The sequence below is a fragment of the Marmota marmota genome, unplaced genomic scaffold (genome assembly GCF_001458135.2).
Source record: "Marmota marmota marmota unplaced genomic scaffold, marMar, whole genome shotgun sequence".
In the NCBI taxonomy this organism is placed as follows: Eukaryota; Metazoa; Chordata; class Mammalia; order Rodentia; family Sciuridae; genus Marmota; species Marmota marmota.
The window spans coordinates 4,605,762-4,632,732 of NW_025999945.1; the positions used below are offsets into that span (position 1 = coordinate 4,605,762).

Below are 26,971 nucleotides of genomic sequence, written 5' to 3' on the forward strand. Positions count from 1 at the left end.
ACTGCTCAATCATGTCACTCAGGACTTTAGGAAAGAAATCAATTAGGAGCTAGTTATCACCCTCATAAATACATCTCTCCAGTAACCCTACAGGAATATGGAGAAACAAGCAGTGGAACTTTGTATGTCCTCGGGGACTCAGGCTCTTGGCTTCCTGATTCCTGCTGGGGTAGGAGCCCCGCCCTCTTCTGTGTCTGAGTGGACTCTTTTCCCTGTCCTGACAGGTTAGGAGATCAGAACCACCTTTGTCTTGAGCAGGGGAGGGACTGAAGAGATAGCTCAGACTCCCCTCATTATTTACTCCTGGTGTTTTTTTTTTTTTCCCCCTCTGGGTCTGCATTTTAGTTGCCCTAGAAAGGGCAATGGAGGGAGGTGAGGCCTTTGGGTTGTTCTGATCTTAGGAAACAGGGTTTTCCAGCACCTTCACCAGCTCAGGGATAGATCTGGGGATCTCAGAGAATAGAAGATGATCTCACCCTGAAGAGCTTTTGCCCTTCACTTCATCACTCACTGAGGCTTTCTGGTCTGAGAAGGTGGCAAAACCAAGAGAGAGGACTCATGTGGTATCTGGCCCTGTTTGGCCAACTTCCTGATGTGCCTTTACTTTTGGGGGCTTAAAGCAAGTTCCCTAGATGATGGGAATTACTTGTCTTCATATTATATAGTTATGCTTTTCTCCTATGGGTCACTGCCTCTTCTCTAATTCCCAGCTTCCTCATCACCTGGGGGCACCTCCCCTAGCTCCTTCTTGCAGGATCCTTTTCCCTGAGACCACAATGTTTAATTCCCTGTTTCTATGACCATGCTTGCCTCTGTCACCTGAGGCCATGATCCAACCCCAAGCAAATAGCCTGACCTCTCGTCCTACCACCTGACATGGTCTATGTCACCAACCATATATACTTCACATCTCCTTATCCCCAGGTGCCTTCCACCAGGCCAATCCCACCTTGGCCTAGCCTCTCTGAGGTGGTGATGGGACCTACCCTCCTTCCCCCATAGTCTTTCACTGGTTGATTCTTCTAATAGGAAGAGAAAGTTAAAAAAAATACCAACAGAATGATATTAGAACAAATTGGCATCAGAGACTGTTAACTCAATATGGGCAGCAGCTTCTCTGGGGCCCACAGGGCAGCTGCACACTACACACTGTGACTCACGATGTGGTCACCATCTTGAGCTGGATTGGCCATGACACCTCCTAAGTGCCAGGCTCACAGAACAGTGGATAACCCTATAGTACAGTGACCCAATGCACCAGGTCAATGCTGGCTCCAGACTCACTCTTTATCTACCCAAGGAAACTAAGGGAGGAAAGAGGGCCCAGGAGCAGAGGAACGAAGTGGGGAGCTGTGGGGCACGGGAGCAAGCAGCATTCGGGGCTCCTCGTCTTCCTTCTCCCCAGCAGGAAAGGGCCCCTTATCTGATTGCCCTTCCTGCCCTCAGAAAGGCCCAGGAACAGGGGGCTCCTTTGGCACTTCAGAATGATCACAAGTAATTTGCCTTTTTATTCATATAGAACAAAATTTACAAAGTCATTCATACAGTTTTTGTGTTTTTTTTTTACTGACTTCGAAAATTGGGAATATTCAAAATACACTTTTACCCCACTCCATTCTGTCATTATTTACACATATGTACAAGAAAAATGAAAGAGTCTCTGTGTGTGTTGTGTGTGTGTATTTGTGTGTGGTTTGTGTTGTTGTTTTCTTGTATTAAAAAGCTCTGCTGGTCGGGTGGGTGGGCGGGCAGGAGGGCAGGCGGCGCGGTCAGATGGAGGTGCCGTGGGAGGTGTCCAGAGCCTCTGGAAGGACGCCTCCAGGCACGGGCTGGAAGGACATGGGGATGGGGGTCTTCACTGGGCTCTGTCGGAACAGCCCCCCATTGGGCGACCTGTGTTTGCACTGAATGGAGGGCATGGTGGCAGAGCTGCTCAGCGGCAGCGGCAGGTTGCTGCTGGGCCCTGACGAGAGTGTCCGGCTGGTGCCGTGGCTGCTTTGCTCTGGCAGAAAGGTGCTGACAGAGAGCTGGGTGTTCTGGTATTCCCGTGTTGGCTCCAAGGCCTGGCTGGGAGCCAGGCCCCCCATCTCCAGGGCCGAGAGCTCAATCGATGCAGGGGAAATCTGCTTGTGAGCAATGTCTTCATCCATGAGGCTGTTCATGCGTCGATGCACCTGCTCCAGATTCACCTCTTTGTCCTGGAGAGAAAGCACAGGAAGGTCAGAGGAAGGCTTAAGAGTGAGCCAAGGCTGGCTTGCTGCAAACTCTGGATACCCGGAGACACTAGGCCTGTTCGGCCTGCTGACAGTGAGTATCACCCCCCCATTGCTCCCACCTCCCTTCATCTGGATGGGGAATCCTATAGAGGAGGACACTGATGCTTATGTAGCAAACCCCTGCCAGCAGATCTTGGTGACATTGTTCCTCTCCTCTGCACTTAACACCGCCACACCCAGAGGTGACCTTTGTGACAAGATGCTTTGAAGAACTGAGAGGGGAAGGCTATAAATGGAGTCCCAAGGGAATGGGCCTTGAGTCTCTAATATGGCCCGTGGTTTCGCCATTTAGAGCCCACAACACTCAAAGGCATGAAATGATCACCCTTGCCTTCCTCCAAAGGAGGTTCAGGTTCAGGTAGATTCAATGGCCTCACCAGAGTCCCAAGCCCCATGAGTGTTTTGGGCAGCCTAGAAGCCCCAAGTGGGAAAAGAATCCTGCCTCACCCGGTGACCTCTGTTCTCCATGTGCAGCATGTCCAGGAAGGCAAGGACTCCTCCTAGACATGTCCCTATCTAGGCTAATAGTGTGTGGGTTTCTGGATGAGGTAAGGAGGGAGACAGTGAGAACAAGGACTTCCCTAAGGTCAGCCAACTCTCCTGGTTCCACGAGGACTTGAGGCTGCCCAGAAGGGGACCTCACCCATGACATTATCTCACCATGGTGGGTGGCATCACAGAAGACTGCTTGGTTATTTATTTGCTCAAGAAGGAAAATTTGAAAAACCCAATATCATTCTTTCAAAAAAACTTGGTGATTTGTTTACAATTTTAGTCAAGGTGGTCATACTGCTTGAAAGCTCAAGGGAGATGTCTTCTACTTTATTAGTTTCCCCTCTGTGAAGGGGGATGATGACCAGGTTCCCAGAAGAGCCACACCAGTTTCTAGATGCGGTTAGAAGCTACAGTACTGTTTGTAGGCTGCAGGATACCTGTGTGTCAGGCAAGATGATGACTGATGCTAAGGTCAAACTCCAAAAGAAATACCATGTCAAAGTTCATTTCCAAGATGTAACCCTCCAGGGGCTCTCATGCTGACATCAAATATTGGAGAGAGAAATCCAACCCCTGTCCACCTTGTAGGAGTGGTAGAAATACCAAGATATTTAGGATGCTTTCAGAAGGAAAAAGAAGGATCCATGCAAAATAAGGGTTGTTCCAGTGACTGCTTTGAGCTCCCACAGGGATGAGGGGAGAGGAATTCCCCTAGAAGGAAGCCTCTCTGAATGACTGACATGAGTCTCTCCTTCATATGTGTGTGCCAACCATAGGATTAAACACCAGGAAGACTTAACTCAACATTTCTCAGGATGGTAAAGAACTGAAGTGCCCTGTTATTTACCCCTTACCCCAACACTCCCTGGAATGGAGAAAGGGGGAATCACAGCTCTCTCTACCCTTGTGAGGTTCGTAGCTGGCACATAATGCTTAGCTTATGGTGAGATACCTACTGTTATTCTCAAAACCTCTTCCAGAGCAAGAAAACAGACAATATTCATAAGGTAATAGAGAACTCATTTCAGCCCAGGGGAAACTGGATAATAAGAAATAACACAAGTTGGAGATGGAAGGAGGGCAATGGAATTTAGCTTGGTGTCATAAATGGAAGTGACAGCCCCAAACCTCAGGAAGCCCTGAAGGCAGAGCCAAGATTCCAGTAATCTAAAGTTCCACATAAGCAGAGCTCAGTTTTTTTGGTGGTAAGAAACCACCTCAGAGTTGAGAATACCTCTGGGGGGCAAAAGTCATGGGTGAATTTGAGGGAAGTGTTTGGAGGGCATAAGGCCTCTCTACTTTGCCTAGCTAAACATCATTTATGAAATGCTTTCAATGTTCCCTTCAAAAGTTTATACTACAAATGTTTCTTAACTTATGAGGTTAAACCCTGATAATCATGGTAAGTTGAAAAGACCATAAATTGAAATGCACTTAATATGCTAACCATAGCAAACATCACAGCTTAGCAAAGTGGCACACTTAGAGAACTTGTTGCTTTGCCTCATGATCGTATGGCTGACAGGGAGCTGTGGCTCACCACTGCTGCCTAGCATTACCAGAGGGTATGGTCCCACATAGTGCTAGCCCAGGAGAAGTTCCAAATTTGAAATTCAAATAATGATTTCTACTGAATGCACACTGCTTTTGCACTACCATAAAGTTGAAAAAAACATGAACCATGGTAAATCGGGAACCATCCATAAATAACAAGCCAAATTCAAGTTCTTAATTACCTTACACCATGATTGAGCTAGCTCTGTGCAACCTTCTCCCCTTGTGTATGCTTCATCTATTTTCTTTTCCATGTAGAACTGTCGTTAATAATAGTATCTTATAACTGTTACTTGGGGCATTAGTCTCTTGGAGCTACTTGGCATCAATTATTTCTTTCTATAGAAGTCTATTATTATGGTTTAGATATGAAATGTCCCCCAAACCTCATGTGTGAGATAATGTAAGGATTTTCAGAGGTGAAATGATTAGATTATGAGAGCTATGACCTAATCAGTGGAGTAATCCATTTATGGATTTACTGGTGGTAACCATAGGTAGGTAGGATGTTGCAGGATCACATGCCCCTTTAGGGCATGTATTTTGTCTAGTAAGTGGAACGCGCGCTTGCGTGTGTTTTCTTTCTCTCTCTCCCCCTCCCTCCCTCCTTCTTTGTTGCCATGTCCTGAGCTGCTTTCCTCCTTCACACCCTTCCACATAGATGTTCTGCCTCACCTCAGGCCCTGAGCAATGGAGTTGGCCATCTATGGCCTGAGATCTCTGAAACCATGAGTGCCAAATAAACTTTTCCTCCTCTAAAATTGTTCTTGTCAGGTCTTTTGGTTGCAGCAACAAGAACAAAAAAAATGACTAAAAATTCATAATTGTTTTGTTTTGTTTTACAATCTTCACTGGATAACAAATTGACAGGTGACTTGTTTGTCTCCCCAAGAGACAGAACTATGACCCAAACAAGGACTAGACACATTGAGAGAATTTCAAATATTTTCAGGTTTAAGGAAACAACTATCCCGTCTCTGCAATCTGCGAAGCTTGGAGAAGGCTAGACTGAGCTGAGTTCCCTCACCATAGAGTCTTTCACTCCATGGAAAAAAAGCTGACCACCAGGTGCTCCTGGGGAATCTCTGGAAGAGTTGGTAAGTTGCGTGGTCTTTCCTTTTCCTCCATTCAACTTTGTCTTTCACCCTTTAAGGTCCTCTTTGGGAAAGTTTAAAAGTAGACTAATACGCAGCAGGAAATGAGTATCTTTTGTCCCAGCTGTGTTCACTCCGAGTGCTGGCAGTTGGAAGAGGAACTGGCCCTTTATCTCAGTCAGTTGAGTACTGGGCCAGAACAGGTGTTTGGGAGGTGCTTCCTATTTTGCCAGGTTTTAGGAGAGAGGAAGGACAGTTTACTGTCCAAGAAGGCCACAGGGAGGCAGAGAGTTAGAAGTAAAAGGCAAAGAGAAAGGAACCCTCTCTACCTAATGCCAGAAAAAAATATACATGAAGAGTTTTGAGTAAAAAGACCAACCAAAACTCTGCAGAAAGATGTGAGCAAGGGTGGTGTCTGAGAAGGATGCCTTTACCACTGACATCCAAGGGACAGAAGGTGGAAAGGGTGGTGGATTGCAAAAGAGGCAGGGCACAGACACCAATCTAGCAGCCTAAATGCAGCTGTGAGCAGTTATTATCAGGTACTTTTAAAGCACTTGGAATAAAGATCGACCCAGGGAGTTGTATAAAGTTGGCCAATGACCTTCAAGTTAGTATTTCTGAAGCGAAGAGCTTAAATAAATAGTTTCTTACACCCATATATATATTTTTTTCTTGTCTCAAATTAAGGACGGATGAATCATTGGCAAGGATTGCAAAGCCATGCAGTAGGAATCAACTCCCAATTGTGGTTACTCATTAGCCTTTTAACCTCTCCACGTCAGGACACACAGAAAATGTCCACACCAATTGAACAAATTTCCCAGGGAGAGCTTCCCACGCCAAATGGCTGTCAAGAATCCAACCTCTCCCCACCAGTGGGACCTCATTCTATTCAAATTCCATTATTCAGGTAGCGCCAACACCACTTCATTCGCTGGGAGAAGAGGGTACCATTAGGAGCCTCCTATATTGGCTGTTTAACTAGACAAGAAAATGAATAGAACTAAGGCACATGCCTCCCTGACCTCCCTAGAAAACAAATGCAGCCTGTCTCTAAGTCTCACAGTGTGTCCTCTAAGCTGTCTGCTTCTCTCGCTGTCTATAGGGGCCAGAGCTGAGCAGCAGACCTCATTTGGAGGTCCTGTAAGCTTTGTCTTCTTGCATCACCTGGGGCCACAGATATAGCACACACAAGGTCATGTCTGGTTGCACCTTCTGCGTTTCTGGCCAAGGGAAGAGGAGAGAGCAGTAATCAGCTTATTCAAGGCAAGAGGCAGGAGTGATTTGAATAATTATCCATATTTTAGACAAAATGGTGCATTCTATAATGTTATGCAAATTCAAATAATGGGCTTTTTTTATGTGAACTACATCAGTTTACATCCTCATTATCCCAAGGTTTCGGTGTTCAGCCAGGTAATGACAGCTGTGGAAAGAGACCTGGAAACTTATCACTGCCTTCATTAATCTACTGTAGGTAACTGACCTAGTCAAACATCCCTGAATATGACATAAAATTCATTGACTGCATTTACCCATGAATCGGCTACATTCCAGCTCTGCATTTCTCACCCCATATTAAACATGACAACAGATGCACCTACAGAGGTTATTGGGGAACTTCTCTCAGACATTGTCTTGCAGAGAGATAAAGTTCTGTAATTAAGCCGATGTTCACCAATGTGGAAATAATCCAGTGTATTGGAAAACGGTAATTAACTAAACTATCATCTATGTAACAGCCTCTTACACTTGGGACTCATTAGAACTGACTTTGTTTGGAGTCCAGCAGCTCCTACTTTAAGTTGGGCAGGAACAAAATTAGGGATGAGGAACTTCCCACCTGACTGGGATGGTTGTTGGCAATGTGCTCCTGTTACCACTGAGACCAACCAGGTGGTAAATGAGACCCAAAGGCTTGGAGAAATGCCACCAGTGTGGTCTTCTAAAGTGTTGTTCCAAAGACTTAGGCTGGGCTGGGGGTCTGAGAGGCATGACTGGATGGAAGCAAATAGACTAAATGCTAAGTCAATGAAGTGATCTCAGGAGAGGATGGGCAGTTTTTTAAAGCATCATGACAATCACTCCACATCATAGGTGGAGCAGCAGGAATGCAGAGGAGTAAACCAAGGCTAGGAATGAAGTGACTTTAGGCAACAGAGTCCTGAGACCAGTGAAGTATCAGAATCAGAGCTCATGTCCACTTGGCTCCAAAACCTGGACTCTTTTTCACTATGCCAAGTTGCATATTCCCATGCTCACCTTGATGGAAGGTTTTCATCCTTGGCAGGATATCACAAGCACATGCGTAGATTTTAGAAATTACAGTTGTTTGGATCTCCTTAATATGACCCTCTGGAAAATGGAGCCCAAGCATCTGTATTTCTAAAAAGCTCCAAAATTAATCACCTCTGATGTGCAGCCAGAATTGAAAGCCATTGATTCAGCTGCAATGATTACACAACAATTTAACATGAATAACATTTTCTTTATAGGAGCCCAGACTGGTTCATTCATTCAATAAATACTTTTGAGCTCCTACTATCAGATGAGCTAATGTTCTTGGAAAGCATTTATCTTTGGTTTCTGGCACAAGGAAGTTGCTCGATACTTCAGTTATATTCATCACCCCCTAACAAGAGCTTCCATGTTTCAGAGAATGGGCAAAGTGATGGGAATGGAAAGGTGAGGAGGTGCTAGTGGAATCACACCCAACAAGGGAGGTGACCTGTGGCCACAGGCAGGGAGGTTTTGCCCAGTTTTGAGATATACAGTGGTATATAATAAATGTTCAGTGCCTTCTTACTGGAGATCCCTGACCTAAGGGATGAAACAAACATGCTCACTATCCTTATTCTCATGCCAAGCTTTCTGATCTTGGCAGGATAGCTGTAGTGGCAGGTTCCGTTTTCAGCAGAAAAGAGAAACTGAGAGCCCTGACTCTTTGGTGAGACTGCCTCTGTGAATCATGTAGGCAGATACACCATTTGCTTCTTAGCTCTGCTCTCACCATTTCTAAGTCCCACTTCTCCAGAAATAAGAAGGCCTTCCTTGAAAGTTGTTGAAGAATGTTAGGATAACATGCAATTTTTCCAATACAGGAAGATATCCTAAGGTGTGTTTTTCCTCCACCACATCCCTCACTGTCCATCTTCAGGGCCTTTGAAAGGAAGAGTACCTTGGCCAACATTAACCAAGCATGTTCATAGACCATGTGCATCTTTAACTCATTTCACACATTATCTCTGGTTGTAATCCTTCAGTGCAACACTGTTGTGTTAGCATAAATCAAGAGAGAATAGTTGCAGAGGAGAAAATCTCTACAAGGAGTAGAAGAAGGCATGAAAGGAGTAGAGATAAACAAGTTGAATGGAAGATCCCCAGGATCTAGTCTTCCAAGAAAAGAAGTATCAAGGGGGCATGTAGACAGATGCTGGCTCACAGGACCAGAACAGAGGGTCTGACTGTGATATAGCACCGTCCTATCCAGCCACCCTGGCTTCTATCAGCTCCTGTCTGCACAGAAGCATGGGACAGAGGAGGGCAGACAAAGCAGGAAGCAACAAGAATTCCAAGCTCCAGGCCCAGTGATGGATGATTCATCTCTCACTCTTCATGTCATTTCCCATTTGTGCAGTTCTCATCTTTATTTCATGAATATTTTATTCTCAGAGCAATGACTACACATCCCCCATAAATCTAGTGGGTAGCTCTTTACTGCATCCTCAGAGCTTGGTGCACTCACCTGCATTGGGTAACTACATAATTGTCTGATTCCTTCGAAAAAATATGATCTCGGATGCACATGAATATTAAGGGGTTGAACGCACATTACTACTCTTCCCCAAGTAGGTGTCTAAACTGAAGACATCCCAGAGAAAGCCATTAAACACAGCTTGGGCTCCACCCACAGACAGGATTCTGGCTCTAAGAAATATGGCCAATGCCCCAAAATGAAACATTCTAAGGGTAACCAGACACTCTCACCTAATTGCAAATGCTGCTCCATAAAACACGGGCATCCAGTAACACAAAGTAGATCTAAATTGAATACCATCATTATTTTTCTAAGGTTTTAAATACATGCTTCTAAAATACTGTCGTTTCAGCCCCTTTCCTGGTTCCTACTCACTACATGAACAGGTCCAAACCCCTCATCCTGGCATTTAAGTCTTTGGAGTGGTTCCTGCCTCCTTCTGTTAGCCTGCTCTCTCAGCATCTTCCTATGCCCACACTCCTTGTTAACCCCTTGTTCTCCCTGCTCAAAATGGAACTTCTGTCTGATCTCATCTCTAGCTCTGTGATTTGTGCCAATTCTTCAACATTCTGTACCAACAGTCCTAAGTCCCAAGAAACCTTCACTAACATTTATTCCTACCTTCTGTGGCTCCACCATGCCCTCGCTAAACTGAGTGCTCCTCTGTGCTTTGGTGGTCCTCACTATTCACTTAAGGACACCCCCATCAACAGGATGGAGACTGCCTGGGAGCTCTCTGCCCCATCTGCCTATGAGAAGGTAAGCACCTTGAGGGGAGGGCCTGGGTCCCCCTACAGGCAGCTTATAAATGAAGAAGAGTGGAAGAAAAGATTTCACTTGAAGTTGGAAACCCATAAAACCTGAAAAAAGATGGAATGTTTCATAGTTCCTCTCTGTGACTTTATACAAATGTTCCAGTTGTAACAAAAGCTTGGGATAGAAACCATTAACTGTTATTTTCAGTGAATATTCCTCCAACTTCTTCCCTCTTTCCCTCCTTCCTGAGGCCCAGGAATGACAGTAGAGCCATTGAGGTAGTGGCAGAACTAGACCTCACATTTCTTAACATGGAGGTATACAGAAAGCAGAGAGGAAGGTGGACGTTACATTTCAGATACACTGACTTAGGTTTGCCTTCCCTTCCAGAGAAAAGAACGTAGGATGACAAAGATCTCACTGGCTTGGGATCAACAAAGAGTCAGAAGAGGACCCAGGGGGACAAACACCACTGTCCTTGCCAGGGACAGATTGATGAATGAGGGTGTGGCCAGACAATCACTGCAGACTACAGAGATGATGGCCAGGATGACTCAACTTTTATGTTCAAAGGCACCAACTCCCAACCCTAAATCAGACTCAGAAGGAACCTGCCAGCTACCTCCTCCTGGTTGTTTTTACTTCCCACCCCCATTTGTTTTGAGTTTGCCTGTGACCCATTGCCTCTGAAGCCATTTTATGAACTTGGCATGAGCCACCTGTGCCTCAAGAAAAAACAAAAACTTTTTTAAGAAAAGGAGTGCTTTTGGACTTGGTGCCATTTGCTTTACTGCTTCCTGTTTGAGATTTACAACTTTTGGCCCCAGCAGAATCTGTCAGCAGTGCTGAGGTTCTAGATGTAGCTGAGGCAGGTATACGTGGCAGCTAGTGACAACTGTGAATTGAGTGGACGAGCTCGTATTATAGATGCTTGTGTGTAGGTTTCTGACAGCAGAGCATCATCACCGGATGGCACTCCTTGTCACCTCCTTTAGAGGAATCATTTCCAAGGGAGGACTTCAATTTTTTGTTTGTTTGTTTTTTCAAGAAATGAGCTTGAAGAAGAACAAACCCCCAATGAGAAGGAAGTATAGAGGGACAGAATCAACTTGTGGTTGGCACACGCAGGAAGGGAAGTGCACCCAGGGCCTAGAGTCCTCTGAGGTGTGTGCACCCAGGAGGGATGTGGGCAAGAGCGGGCCTGCAAGGAGGGGCGGAGGGGCGAGGGATGATGGAAGGGGCAGGGATCCCCCTCACACGCTGGGGAGAAGGGCCCCATGGCCCCTGGTGAGAAGTCAAGAGAACTGGGAAGGGATGCGGCTCCTCTCTTACCCTACAGGTGGTCTCTCCAGGTCAGGGTGGAGGCACATGGGCGGGGCAGGGTGGGGAAGGGCTCTCTGGCGCTGCCCACGCTGTACCTGCTCTATAGATAAATACAGGACTTTAGTGGCCATGGCTGTCACCTCCGCACTTTGTTCAAACATGAAAACATCCCCTATAGTTTTTGTCTTGCTTTAAAACCAAAATAAAACCATGACACAATCCCCCTAAATAAAAACACTGCTGTCTCCAGACAAGATGACCAGAGTAAATACTAACTAGAAGAAAGCCACCCACCAAATGGCCCAGTGTGACCCTCCTGCCTCTAGGCTGTGGGACAGGGAGGGTACGGACCTCTTTGGGGGTCTCCTGGTGGCACCGGTTGCTGTTCCACCACAACTCCAGGGCAGCCACCAGGCAGGCGAGGAGGAGGCCAATGGCCAGGATGCAGAAGACCCCAGCAAAACTGTGTAGCTTGAGGGATTTGCCATCGGCCTGGGCGCTGGAGTGGCTGGTAAGGTCACAGCGGCCTGTGTGTGGCCACCACTTCTGCTTGAGCACATCCAGGTCCCCTGTGTCCTGCAGCTCCAGGATCCTGCAAGACACAACTCAAGTGAGCCATAGCCATGGACATCATCAGCAAATTCTCCACACTGCAGGCAGAGAGCTCTCCCTCAGACATGTATCAGGTCATGCCACTGCCCTTTCTCAACAATCTTGCTACTCTCTCCCACCCTGTCCATTGCCCAGGGACAAAGTTCAACAGCAAAGCACATTAGGCCCTTCTCATGGATGGTAGAGCAAGTGCTCGGGATGAATCTGGGAAATACATAAATGAACCAGGCAAGCAGACTGTCAATTTACAGTGCTCATGATCACAAAAAGGATTTCTTTCAACCCTCAATATTGCAGGTTGAACAGCCCTAATCCCAAAATCTGAAATCTGAAATGCTCTAAAATCTGACACTCTGAGCACTGACATGATATCACAAGGGCAAAATTCCACACCTGACCTCTGATGGTTCAGTGTACACTTGCTGCACTTTGTTTCATGCACAACTTTTAAAAAAATATTATATGAGATTACCCCAGATTCTGTGTAGAAAATACATGTGAAATGACAGTGAATTTCAGGTTCAGAGATAGGGCCCATTCCATAGATATCTCATTCCATGTATGTAAATATTTCAAAATTGGTTAAAATCCAAAATCCAAAACATTTCTGATCCTGTTCATTTGAGATAAGGCGTACTTAACCTGTATATCCTAAGTCTCTCCCACTAAGATTCACAAAAGCCTTCATTTATTCCTTTGATTTGAGGAGCTTCTGCACCGTGCCAAGCACAATATTCAGTACTGCTGAGCTTGTGGTCTGGAGACACAAACACCCACCTTAAAACAATTAGAGCAGTTAACAGAAAGACAGATGCTGTGATAAACACCATGAAATGAGAGTAAAGGTGCCAGGAAATGGTACACTGCAGGGAGAGATGGCTTAGATTGGAGGATGAGGTGACAGGTTAGTGAAAACCTAAGGGACAATCAGTCATGAAGTATCTCACACTGGCCTACAAATTCTTTGTGGGGAGTATCCTAAGTTCTTGGCAGATAGTGTTGAACCCTCATGTCAACACTTTAAGAGGTTCATTCCTATCTTCTCATTTTTGCCAAGAAGGAAACCGAGGCACAAGAGGTGGTATATCTTGCCAAAGTCACTTTGAGATTGTCAGAGTCGGCATCCAATGAGGAGAGGAAGAACCTTCCAGAGACTGGAACTATGTGTCTTGTCTGGTTCAGGTGCTGTCATGTCTAAGAAGCTGGAACATGGCTAGTGAGGCTGTAAATGATGAGGAGGGTGGCATGAGATGAAGAGAACAAAGCAAGCATGGCCTAAATGTGGGTTCTGAGAGGGCATGAGAGGGAGTCTGGATTTTATGGTGTTGTTGTGCAGTGGTGGGGCAACCTCTATTTGTTCCTTAGATTTCCCCACAGTGGTTTTTTTAAATTGTGGTATTTTGAGCATTCCCTATGTGAGCAAAGGGTCTAAACAGCAAGCCAGTGGTAGCTGTTAGACTCCAAATACCCAGGCCTTTCCATTTGGGGAGTAGACCTCTTTGGGCCTGGTTCATGATGATGTATTCAACTAACAATATCTTCAGTGACCTCCTTGAGCCTCCGGGTGTGCACAAAGAGCAGCAATTCCTCATGCCAGAGGATGCTCAATGGAATGATTTGTGCAGCCTTTACTTAGCTGTGGCCACAAGTCTAAGGCTATGCTCAGTGAACATACTTGGGCTTGCATCTGAAGGAGACAAAGGGTGACAACTTCACCATGTCCTCTGACATGCCAGAATCATAAGTCCAGCATGGGGTGGCTTCTCACTGGCTAGGAAAAACTTGTTTCAGTGCAAAGAACAGGCTTTGGAGGCACCAGATCTCAGCTGTATGTCCTAGACAAGGACCATGCTCCTGTTAAACCTCAGCGACCTCGTTTTTCTGACACAGACTGTTGATTCCTACTGGATGAGTAAGGCAGGGGCTTAGGGCATGGATTGTGCATTGCTTCCTATGTTTACTACTATGCAGGCACAGTGGTTAGCACAGCAAAGGCCATCAGCAGATGTTTAATTTATCAATCAATGTAGGAATGCATTCATTAAATAATGAAAAGAAGCCTAAACTGAAATGGCATGATGAGCTCTTGATGTGATGTGCATTAAGTACCCAGAGCATTAATGAACACAAAAGACTTAGAAGGTGGCTGTCCAAGGAGAGCCTTGGTTGTTGAGATAAATGCATGATTTAAGCATGCATTTGTGTGGTTTGGGAACATTTGTGTGGTGTGGTGCCTGAGCACCATAACTCTATTACATGGCATACTGCATGATTAATTGGGCAACTTCAGTGTCTCACTCAGTATTTCCCATGGCTCCTATCATGTGAGGGAAGCTGCATGTCTGTATGTCCACTGGCCTTAGTTACTTCTCTTCTGCCAGGGTTGAGCAGTTTGAGGTTGAGCTTTGTATCTAGTTCCAGAAAGTTACAGGAACTCCAGTGCCAGATATGTAAGATATCATGGCCCTGTAGAAGGTTAGTGGTTGAATAATCAGCTCACTATGGAGACAAAAGAGTCGTGTGTTTGTGGACATAGACTCTGCTCTGATGGATATTAGGTCAAATCCAGACTCTTAACCTTTCAACTTAGACTCTCTTAGCACTAAAATCTAAGATTAGGTCAATGTACTTACCTCATCGAGACCATTAGCTCAAGACCTAGCAAGTAATAAATGTTCCATAAAAGGGGATTAGTAAATGCACAGTCTGATAGCTGTATTGACTTGCCACTTTACAGAGCCAGTATTGATATGATCTGCCTCCTACTGAGAACACAGTAGGGACAAGTCATTTTACACTGTTTGATCCTTATAACAACCTGCAGAACAATTTTATTATGTCTATTTTATTTCTTAAAGACCTGGAGTTTGGGATCTAGATGACTTTCCCAAAGTTGCAACTAGAAAGTGGCCATGCTGCTCTTCTGATCTGGTCATTCTGATAAGTGAGACCTTGCTTTTTTCTGGAATTGTAGGCTATTCTCTCAGGGTAAGGTTCTGGCCAAGGGGACAGTGAGGCTCTGGCCAGATCATGAAGTTGGATCCCCAGTCTCTACTCCTTGGCAGCTCTACTATAACATCAGGCAGGCTGCTTGATTTGATGACTTCTTATTTTGGCTTTCTACAATGGCATGCCCCAGTCTTATTCCAGAAAGAATGTAAGAGAATTAATGGGAAACATAGAATAAAACAAAAACAAACAAAAAGGAAATTTAAACATAGAAGCAAAAGGAAAGACCAAGTCACCAGCACAAAACACTTTCTAGAAACAAAGCTAAACTAATGCACACCATAATAATCTATACTCCTGCTTACGAGGAAGCCAGAGCGATAATAGTCACTTCCTGAAGCCAGTTGTTCTATTTTCCAGACAGATATAGTTGCAGGTGCTTTCCTTTATTCAATAGCTGTGGAGTCTGCTACACAGTAGGTGCTCAATAAATGGCTATTAAGTTGCTAAACATTTATTGAATGCCCACTTGCATGCTGTGGTCATCAAACCTGTTCTAGCACATAATCCCCAACACTCACATATATCTGCATCCTGTCCTCTGCCAAAGAAAGAGAGGAGCTTAGCTCCCAGTATGAAGGGAAAAACAGTTTCAGCAGTTCCAGGTAAGGTTGGGATCTGTTATTGATGCACAGACTCTTTTTCTGCCAATGGCATAGTGCATTGACTTGGAGCAGCCCCTTCATTCCACTGAGGCACACCCAAGCTAAAAGCAGCTCACAGAACCTCTTGTAGAACCACTGGCAACAGTAAATTGGAAACCTGAGTCTCAGTGTTCCTTCAAAATTAGACTCCTGTCTGTTGGGCGAAGGATGCTGTCCGCCCAGGAGGGGCTTCAATATGGAGACAGAAAACAATACTGCAGGAATACAGCCTCCTGGGAAACTTATAGTCAGAAAGCAAACAGCCCTCTGGTGAAAGCAGAGAAGGATAAAATTATTTTTTTCCAGGATGACATGGAAACTGGACTAGCCACTTTTGTGTATGATGACCACTGGGATGGGAGGGAGAATCCCAAGGGTATCTGGGGAGGAATTTTGTGGAGAGACCTCTCAGTAATTCAGTGGACAGACCATGTGCAGGCCTATTCCAGGGCTAGCCTGTCTCTCTGGGAGCCTACACCCAAAAGCTGATCTTGGTCCACTGCCTTCCAGAGCTTACAAAAGACTCAGCAAGACTTCTGGTATTGGAGAGGAGCAACCAAACCCCTCCCTACTCATCTCTTCCTTTTCCGCGTCGAGAATTTTCATGTCCTTCTGTGACCTATTTTGGACTTTTAACTTCCCTGACTTCATTTTATTTTATTTTATTTTATTTTTTTAGTGTCACTGTTGCATTTGGCCCCACAGGCTTCCTTATCTGTTCCACAAAGATGCTCTCAAGTTGATGGTCTGTGCAATTGCCCTGAGCTTTGTATCTAGGAAAACCAACTAGAGTAAACTGCAAAAACGCCAATGTGTTCTAAACCCTGGAGGGAAGGCATCCTTTCTTCATGCCTTTAATCTAGTAATTGATAAATTACTACTTTTCCGTCTCTCTCGTCATTGCTCTTGGCTCCAGGGAATAGAGTAAGGCACAGAATGTATACTTGATGAAATTCTAGAGAAAACCCCAAAGTCTCATTTACCTTCATTAGTTCTACCCTTTTTTCCGCTTTTGCAAACAAGACACTTATTGAACTAGTTGCAAGCTTTCCTCCTCAGCCTTTCCTGGATGAGGCTGTGGCTTGGGTACTTATGAGCAGAAGAAATGCCCAATCTGGACTTCTGGAGGTGGGAGAAGTGAAGAGGTAGGGTGTGGAGACCTAACAGAAACATGTGCACAGCCCTGCAGCTCAGGAGGCCTGGATTCTAATCCCTGCTCTACCAGAAGTTGGCTAAGCAATCACAGGTGACAGTTACCCTCTCTGGGCTGTAGGATGTAAAAGAGATGACCTCAAGGAACGTTTTACCTCCAAATGGCTACTCCTCAGTGATGGTGTTCATGCATCAATCAGGTGCCTGAGACTTGTGCCTAACCCTGGCACTATGCCAGTCTCTTCACTTGGATATTCCTGATACTTTTTGAATTTTGATGGACTAAGGCAGAGCCTGCCATTAGGGCTTCCTCTTTGGGCTCTGTAATTCCACCTCATTCAGCCAACAGGAGGCCATCTCATAGATATGTGCAAGTGAAGGGCCCAAGACTTAGATGTCCTTGGGGACAGGAGCTCCTGTTGGTTGGATGGTTGACAACTGGGAGAAGCCCACTGAGCTTACCCATGACCTTCAGTTCCACTCTTTCTGGCTAAAGCCAGGTCATCTGGCCAAGGACCAAGATAAGCACCTGTGTCAGAAAATAGGGATGGATACTTCTCAAAGAAGAAGTCAGGGGCTTGGATTAAGCACTTGGAAACCTGACCATGTCCAAGGGAAATGCTGGACAGGCTCAAGGGATGAGCTCACACAAGCAAATCACAAGGGAAGCTAAAAGGCAAATACAAACTAGGCATAATCTATTCATTCCTGATGGAGGGCATCCACTCATTTTGCCTAGTCTGGAACTCTCCTGTCTGTATAGCCTACCACCCCACTTTCTCTCCAATCCCCTTTTTGCTAATATAATTACCAACAATATATGAATTAATTCTAAGAAAATGGCTTGGAAACCCGGATTCTGCTCCTGGGAAGTTGGGGAGTAGGCAAGTAATGAATACCTATCCTGTCTCCACAGAGCCCAGCTAGGTCCACTCCCAAGATAGCAACTCTTTGGGCCAGGAACCGCCTACCACACAATCCAGATGAATGTGGAAACCTTCTGCTTTTCTGATTCCATTTTTTAAAGCCTCCACATGGATGATTGCCACTTTGCAGATATATCGATCTTTAAAAGTGATTATTAGGGCTGGGGATGTGGCTCAAGCGGTAGCGCGCTCGCCTGGCATGTGTGCGGCCCGGGTTCGATCCTCAGCAACACATAAAAGTGATTATTAGGCCCTTTGAAGATGAGATTTATTATTCATTTACTTAGCTAACTCCTACTCCTCCTTGAAACCTCAGGTGTCACCACCTCTGGGAAGTCCTTCTGGGTCTCCTGGGTCCTGTCAGATGCCCTCCTCTGCCTCCAAACCTGAAGATGACCTTGCCTTTGCACTTACGCCCTCGGCTGGCTGGCACTGCCTGCTCACATCCCACTGGCAATACACACTTTCATGAGAAGGGGCTATATATTTCTATTTTTATCCCAACTCCTTCACGTGAGTTAGTTGGAGGTGGGTAAAGGATGTACTAGGTACATTGTTGGTGCTTAGGAAGATATGATGATTAAATGAGTTTATGTTGGCTCTTATCTTTCAAGAGAAGTTATTTTTCAATTCCCAGCTGTTGGAGTCCGGAGACTGTTGGGGCCTTATTGACCATGCCTACCTCTGAGAGAAGAGATCCCTGTAGGGGCTGCCGTGCTGCAGGGCAATCCCATAGCCCTTGCTGCTGATGCTGTTGCCGATGACAGTCACTGAACAGTCGTCATCTGTCAGGGCTGCATACTCCACCACGGCCACATCCCACAGAAAGGCATAATTCCCCTTCTTTGCCTGAAATACCAAAAAATCATCATAAAGTCAGGCAGGCATATGGCCTGCTATATTCATTTCAAGTAGTGAGACATCTCAATGGTGGGATTTGAAGGACCCTTCCTAAATGGCCCTCTTGCCCACAGACAGCATAGCAAACCTTCCTACTATTTTCTAGCATACAAATGTCACCATTGGTTGATGCCACTCATTTTGGTTATGTATAAAAAAGATATGTAGGCTCCAGATACCTACAGTATATGTCATGAGAGGGGTGGAGAGGAAGAGCTTGAGGTGAGTCACAGTGGCACACATGCACATACATACATACATACATCTGTGCACATACACGTACATGTATAGGATCAGGTTTCTAATGCCAGTATTTCCATATAGTGCAGGAGTTACAGATTATTCCATCAGGAATTCGCCTACAGCCACAGCTAAAGTCCTACTCCATCACACCCATTCCTAGTAGAAGTTCAATTCTATCTTAAGCCACAATTGGAACTTTTGCTAGAGTTTGGGCACTCAAGAGGGAATGTGAGCTGCTTTATGTTTTTGGAAGGAAATGTGAACTAGACATTGTCACTTGGCCTTCTTAAAATAGTGCATAATGTTCTTAATGCAGCAAAGCGCCTGGTTTTCATTCTTTAGTGAGCCACAGATGCCTCCTCGCCTTTTCTTCCCTCCTACTATGGCTCACACGATAGAGACTGGAAGACCTCAGTGTGGGCTTGGTAATAGGACTGAAGCATCACAGACAAAAATAGGCCATGCTGGTAAGCTACAGACTTCTTGGCAGTGTAGAGGGCATCATCCCTGGCTCCTGCCTCTGTTTAGTTGTCTTCACATCCACCACGATTTTTCCAAGGACTGCTGTAGTCACTCAGATGAAGATCAGGATTTTACTTCTTTCAAGACCCTGAGTGCTCATGGCCCAAGATGGCTCATTTTCTTGTCATATTCTCTCCATCAGAAGGATTTGTGGGCAGAAGGTGACCTCCTGCAGTGGGAATAGGCGGCTCTTAGCCTTTCACACAATTTTGCCTAACCACCTTGTAAGAAATGACACACACCTGTGCCACCCATTGACTTTCACCCCAGGGAACAATTCAAGTATTACACCAAAGCCTCATTCCTCAACCAATCCAATTTTGGAAGTCCCAAAGGACTTTGACCCAGGTTGCAAAATTATACACATCTCTCTCCCTCCACCTAGAAAGATAACAGTCTTTGAAATTTTTTCCTGCTGGCAAACAAGTTTTCTCATGAAAAGATATAAATTTGCAACCTCTTAGTAACCAAGTTTCTCAGCAAAATGTTGACTTATGACCTAATATTTGGCTTCAGTCAGATTTCGGAGCATTTCACATCCATGCTCGCAATTCAACATGACAATCAGACACTGTTATTTGTACAATTTCAAAAGGGCATGTCATGTTGAAGGAAGAATTAAGATCAGCTTCATTTCTACCTTTCAAGGGATGTTCCAAGAAGCAGAAAGAAATAAGCTGGCTCAGATCCAGTAAAAACTGACTCAGAGGAAAGCCCACTGTGGTCCATTGTAATGGGGCACATGGACTCTTTCAAACCACAGTATTTGTGGTTGCAGTTTAGGTTCAGGACAAATAAGCACAGCTGCATGAAGGGAGTTGCATTTATAGACCTGCTGGACTAAGCGAAGTAAGAGGATACATCTAAAAACAAAGCTGGCAATGCCTGCCTCCAATCCCAGCTGATCAGGAAGGCAGTGAAGAAGAGAGGAGAGAGTAGACGTCTCTTTCTTGACCTGGTAGGTGACCCCAGACACTCATCTTCCCATTATAAAGAATTATGTATCTGCATCTGCTTGAGGAATCTGCTAGATTCCTGAGGTACCTCAAATTTCTAGAGCAGAAGGGCTGGGCTGGGAAAAGGATGGGTGTTACATTTTGCAATGGGTGTTCCCACTGCTGTGGGACAGGTCAGATTCTGGCTCTATCCTCATTCCCAACATCTCTTCTTCACTTTCTTAGTATCCCAGAGCTTCCTAGATCTCTTCTTTCAAACCAACACTGAATTAAATGCAGCACTAAAACTTCCTTCTGGAATCCCCAAGTCCATCAGTTTCCAGGGGGATCTTTTGGACCTTACAGATGTCTCCAAAATCTTTTGGATATGTCACAGAGCCTGTATGAGATGGTAGCCTCCTTAGGTCTGGTTGTGCTTTCAGGAACATTTCAGATGCAGCTGCAAGAAGTCAAAACATCCCCCCACACCATGGCTCTGTTGCTTTTACTTAGACCCCTTTTCCCTTGCAGAATGAGCTCTATCCTTCCCCAGCCCTCATCAAAATTTCAAAGATGTACTTCTTCCTCATAGCGTCAGATATCCATATGGCCCCTAATAATCGATGATGAACCTCATCCTTATTTTGTACAGTTTGTCCACAGGTGTGACTTTCCCATAAGGGGCACACCTAATATGTCAAGTCTCCTCTCTTTCCTGCCCCTCCTGTTATAAGCTCACCCCTTCCCTTCTTGATTCAGTATTTTTCCCCCAATTCTGCTCCTAAGTTCAACAGCATTCTCTGGGGCCTCAGCCTCTAGTATTACTGGGACAGCTGTCCGTCTCTTCCCTTCTTACTCCATCCCTCTGACTCCATCTGAGGACCTCTTACACCAGGAGGTATTGTTCTTTTCTTATTTTTATTAACTCTTCCTTCTGTTAAGGACTTTTTTTTCAGGCTTTTGGGATGTCAGAGTAGAGGCTGGAATCCAGCCTCCTTCCACCACTGAGCCCAACCACCTCCCTGCAGTAATCCTATTCCCTCCATCAAGTGTCACAGTAGATCTTTGGATTCACTATTTTGCTACTTTGTGTTCATATCACTTTCTTCTTCCTTGTGTCTCCCAAGTGCCGTCCTTTCCCTACTTTCCAGGAGGCTACAGGGAGTTTGAGAGGATGATATCTGAGAGCCAGCACAATAGAATGTGAGCTGTTCACAAATAGATGGTTGGCATTTATTTCATAATGCCTAAAAGATCAAAGCAATGTCATAGATTTGTGTTCTACCAGTAATACAAAACGGAGACAAACACTGTCATTCACCTCTTTGATGGGTTAAATTACCTTTATCTGGCCATCTGTTTATAATATCAAATGTTCTTTGAATTTCCAATCATTGACTTGCCACATGTCATGTGGCCATGGGAAATCGGGCTGGAGAAACAGCTGGTGATATGGCCCAGCCCCCAGCCTCCCAAGCATTTGGCTTGTGTACAGACAAGATGGACATAAAGACCCAGCTCCACAGTTCCTTGTGGCCCTAGACAGTCGCTTGAGACTACCCATAGGGTCCTGGGACTCAAGCCCAGGCCTCTCCAAGTACTCCTGGAGAAGGGATCTGCAGGTCATTTGAGAAAGTAGAAATCTGAAAGGTAATATTGCCTAGAAATGTAATAATTTATCTGGCTCCATAGTGGTTGTTTTTTAAATTGATAATATCCAGTGTTGATAAGGCTGTGACAAAATGAGATGATCCCTCATGGCCATTGGTAGCAAAACATGATACAACCCTATGGAAAGTAATACAACACAAAACATGGACATTTAAAACTGCTCAAATCTTTGACCCTGGCAAATTGGAATTTAATCTAAAAAGTAACCCAAAAGTATCTAAAAGATATGAGAAGTATTTCAAATCTGAAAAGTTAACATGTGAACAGCTTAAATATTCACTGTTAAGGAAATAGTTTAATAAGTCATGGTTCATGAATAGGTTGAGACCTTATATAACACATAGTAATTATAGAGACTATAGAAGACCTAAGTACATAGCTTTAAGCACTTGAAAAAGTCTCCCTGACATCCTTGGTCTGCTTATAAATAACTTGCTTCATTTCATTTTCCCCCTTCCTTAATTTTTTTTTAAATTAAGCAATTGAAATAGAAACTATTGGTACAGACACAAAAGGAATAGATGTGAGGATTTCAGGCAAAGGAGAAAGAACATCTTTGGCATTGAAAAAAGTCAAGGGTGTCTGGATATCCAGCCCCAGGATGCTAGGACAACAGCAGGTAGACAGAACACGCCTGGCTTGTTTCCCAGCCAGCATCTTCGAAAACGTAATTGGAATCCATCCTTCATGGCCACTCCCTTCCCAGTCTACCTGCACACTGGAGGTTGCAAATGGAAAGAATTGAGACTATGAGAGTATCTGGCCCCAGCACTTCAAGCATCCTTCTTAACATCTGGCATGACACGACAGGCCGATATTGTTGGAGGAAATCTGGGCTCCATAAACACATGGCGACTGAGCTGCCACACGGATGACCTTCTTGCTCTGTACTGCTCCACACTCATAGTAAAAAGACACTGCATCACTTTCATTGCTCCGCTGCTTCCCTCCTTTCCAGAGCACTTTTAGAGATGCCAGCCTTTGAGACAAGAACCTCATCACACTCTTCTACTCCATCCTCACTGCTTTGATAAAAGGACAAGTAACCTCATTCTTTCTCCCAATGAGAATGCTGGTGCAGCCAACATCATCCACAAATGCTACTGGAATAAAGCGCTGAACGAAGCCTGGTGACTGCAGTGCCAGGTACAAGCCAGCTGTGGGGTATCTGCTGTTTGCCAGGCCCTTCAGGAGTCTGAGGTTTTTTTTCATCCATGAAATTAATTCTCAAGGGCAGAATATCCAACCCCTTTTACGGATGTAGAAGTTGAGTCTCAGGATACAACCTGATTCATCCCAATCAAGCTTAAATAGTGAAGAATGGTCCCAGGTTAACCTGAGTTCCAGCTGACTCCAAAGAAATCCAAGTTCTCCTCTCTTCCCTGCTTGGACTTGGGAAGGAAAGACTAGGGAAAAGTTGCCAGGTATCTTTGGACCATTTCCCAGGAGATGCTGTTGGTAGAAGACCACATGTGCATGACAATGCTTGTTTTTCTCCAACTTTACCAACAAAGATGGTCCATGGAACTGCTGAAACTCTGGGAGAAAGGAGGACATGGGGTATGCACCATTTCTGGGAACCTGACACATCTCCATGTTCAGGAACCATCCATGTGGCACACTTACTGCCTCCCCTTGCCTCAACCCTTCACTCTATCAAAGTAGAGCTGGACTTCCAAGCATCTTGATTCTTAGCTGCTATAGTCATAATGTTCAGAGAAAGGCAACCATTGCCACACACAGCCTGAACCCTGGCTACAGTGGTACCTGTATTATGCACTGTGCCAAATCACAAGATGCAACAGTAAAATCTCAGACCATCTGCAGAGAAAAGGACAATTTTACAGCCTGCTGGTGGGAGTGTGGGCTGGCATGACATTTCTGGAATGGTAATTTGGTGGGGAGAACCGAATGCTTTTAAAATGTGCATATGCAGCAATTCTACCCGTTAGAATTTATCCTATGGAATTACTCAGTGTTTCTGAAAAGATGTTTGTAAAAAAGAGTTTCAGAGCAATAGTTGCATGCTCTGTTTAAACTAGCAAGAAATTGGAAACAATCTAAAAGCTCAACAATTGAGAATCAGGTAAATGAAAACATTAGATGACAGAATATTATTTACTATTAATATGATATTTTAAGAGTATTAATTGCTAAGGGAGGTGTCTGTAGTTAAAAAACAAAAGAAAAAAAGAAGAAAGAGGGCTGGGGTTGTGGCTTAGTGGCAGAGCACTTGCCTCACATGTGTGAGGCACTGGGTTCCATCCTCAGCACCACATAAAAATAAATAAACAAAATAAAGATACTAAGTCCATGTATAATTTAAAAAAAAATAAAAACAAACTTTAAAACAAAGAAGAAAAAAGGAAGGAAGGAGTAGGCCCTGAGATATGAGCTGGCCTGAGTTTGGGAGTCTAACTATATGGATTTGAATTCCAGATCCATTGCTTACCAGCTGTGTAAGTTCAGATAAGTCACTTAACATCTCTGAGTCTGAGTTCCACTGGATATAAAAATGGGCCAAACTACACAGATTTCTAATGAGGATAAATCCCTCAATATATGTGACACACTTATGGTTCTACTAAATAAACATTATATCACTTAGTGCAAAAGAACCTGTTACAATAGGTGATACCTTTTAAAATTATTAAAAGAAACAAAATCAAGAATCGAATATTAACATTAATCACCTTTGGGCATGGTCAAATGGTGAATTTTGTTGGTTTTTTTAAAAAAATCTCTCTGTTGCCCATGCTTCCTGCAGTGCCCCAAACCTTTCTTTTGTGATTGCTGATGTCTACAAGGGAAATCTTAGAGCTTCAACGTCATATCTTGAGCACCATGTAGTGAAAGGAGCAGAATGCTGGAAGAAAGCAACCCCTGTTACATCCAGCTCTTTGGAGAACCTACATTATCAGGAGCTAAGAATAACTTGCTAAGGGGACTGCATAGTATGAAACTCCAGATGCAAAGCACTGTGCCTGGCACAGGGCGAGGGCTCAACCTATGCATTTCCTTCTCCCTCCTTCAGTCCCTAGAGGAATTCAGGAGATCATTCTGTCAGCTGTGATTGAAACATCTTTCCTCCCACCGACTCCCCCGCCCCCCACTGCAAATCATTCCTCCACCTTCACAAGTCAGCAACACATATAACACCTACTGTGAGTTTGCAGAGCATGTATATGAGTGTGTGTGCAGATAAGAGAGTCTGTGAGTCTATGGGAAGGTATGTCAATTGTATGTATGTGTAACTGTGGAGGAATGTGTGTGAGTGCAACACAGGTGTATGTATGCCTGTGAGATTCTGTAAGTATGTGAGAACATGTCAGAATGTGTAAATATGTATGCATGTGAATGTGTGTAAACGTGTGAGCATGTGCATGTGTATTCATGTGCATGCATGTTAGAATGTGTGTTCGTACATACGAGAGTGTATTTGAATATGTGAAGTGTGTGTGAGTGTGTGGAAATCATTCATGTAAGGTGTGGGAATGCTATGCACTAAGGAATTGTGTGAGTGGATTTGGGCATGCAAGTATGTAAGCATATATGAACGCGTGTGAGTGTGTGTGTGTGTGTGTGTGTGTGTGTGTGAGAGAGAGAGAGAAAGCACCCAGGGAGACAGCAGAGAAGAGAATTCAGGTACTGAGTTTCTGGAGAACCACAAAAGATTCAGGAAGTTTCTCTCCTTCCACTGGAGATAGGGACCACCTTTCCCTGATCTTTCAGAACAATGGAAAAAATCACCCCAAATGATGTAAAAACATAAGACACTTAGAGGCTGTCTACAAAAGACCAACTCAGGATGCTATAGGAATCCTGCTACCCAAGAGGAGCAAGATAATGATGCTTTATCTGGATCACACCTTGGAAAAGCAAAAGGTAGCAAAACTGAACAAGCTCAGTGGGAGGGCAAGAAATCACAGCGGGGCTCCCCACAATTGCCATAGAAGATGCTTTCCTGAAGGGGTCATGGGGTGCAAAGTCAATTAGGTTTCTGGCTCCCAAGTGAAAAGACTGGAACTGGACAATGAGGTATCACAACCAGAGGGACAGCAAGGTAGGGGGATTGCCTCAGGATGTACACTAAAGGCAACCTTGCAAGTTGGTCATTGTTGTTCTAGTGAGAATACCTGGAACAGGAAGATGTGAAAGGATTGAGGCATCCCAAGGCTATAGCAGGGGAAAATGGCTCCTAGTGGCCAGCTATTAGGATTTATGTCAATGATTGCTTGTCCCATTCTGGTATTTCTAAGTCCTAGAATAACATAGGCAATGGAGGGGAGCATGTGTTAATTCTGTGTCACAACAAAGGCCACCAGTGCCTTTTGTCCTATATGATCTAATCTTTAGTTCTTTAACTTCCTTTCTAGAATGTTCAACTCCAGTTCCTAGAGATCACAGCACAGTATATTCTTCAACTCCATCCATTTACCTGCAAATGCCTTGATTTTATTCTCTTCTAATGCTGAATAATATTCCATGGTGTATGTATACCACATTTTCTTTAACCGTTCATCTAGTGAAGGGCATGTAGGTTCGTTCCACAGTTTAGCTATTGTGAATTGTGCTGTTATAAAGATTAATGTGGCTGTGTCCCTGTAGTATGCTGTTTTTAAGTCCTTTGGGTATAGACTGAGGAGTGGGATAGCTGGGTCAAATGGTGGTTCCATTCCCAGTTTTCCAAGGATTCTCCATACTGCTTTCCATATTGGCAGCACCAATTTGCAGTCCTACCAGCAATGTATAAGTGTACCTTTACCCCACATCCTCTCCAACACTTATTGTTGTTTGTCTTCATAATAGCTGCCATTCTGACTGGTGTGAGATGAAATCTTAAAGTAGTTTTGATTGGCATTTGCAGGTAAATGCATGGAGTTGGAGAATATAATGCTAAGTTAGCCACTCTCAAAAAACAAAATGCTGAAAGTTTTCTCTAATTTAAGGATGCTGATTCATAGTGTGTGTGTGTGGGGGGCAGGATTAGATGAACTCTAGATAGGGCAAAGGGGAGGGAAGGGAAGGGAGGGGAGGGAAGGGAAGGGAAGGGAGGGGGTGTGAGAGTAGGAAAGATGGTGGAATAAGATGGACATCAT

General features: G+C 44.5%; 1 protein-coding gene across 2 annotated transcripts in view; it reads right to left on the reverse strand.

Moving 5' to 3' along the window:
• Positions 1-274: 274 nt before the first annotated feature.
• Positions 275-26,971, reverse strand: part of Grid1 (glutamate ionotropic receptor delta type subunit 1) — a 703,077-nt gene continuing 676,380 nt past the window's right edge. The window contains exons 14-17 of one of the 2 annotated variants that reach the window (XM_048801682.1): positions 18,284-18,450; positions 11,610-11,850; positions 11,268-11,358; positions 2,063-2,198 (exon numbers count right to left, since the gene is read on the reverse strand). In XM_048801682.1, coding sequence (XP_048657639.1) covers positions 11,269-11,358; positions 11,610-11,850; positions 18,284-18,450 — 498 coding nt within the window. In that variant the 3' untranslated portion in view covers positions 2,063-2,198; position 11,268. Of the gene's footprint in view, positions 2,199-11,267; positions 11,359-11,609; positions 11,851-18,283; positions 18,451-26,971 lie in introns of both variants that reach the window. The other variant, XM_048801681.1, reaches the window with a different exon arrangement.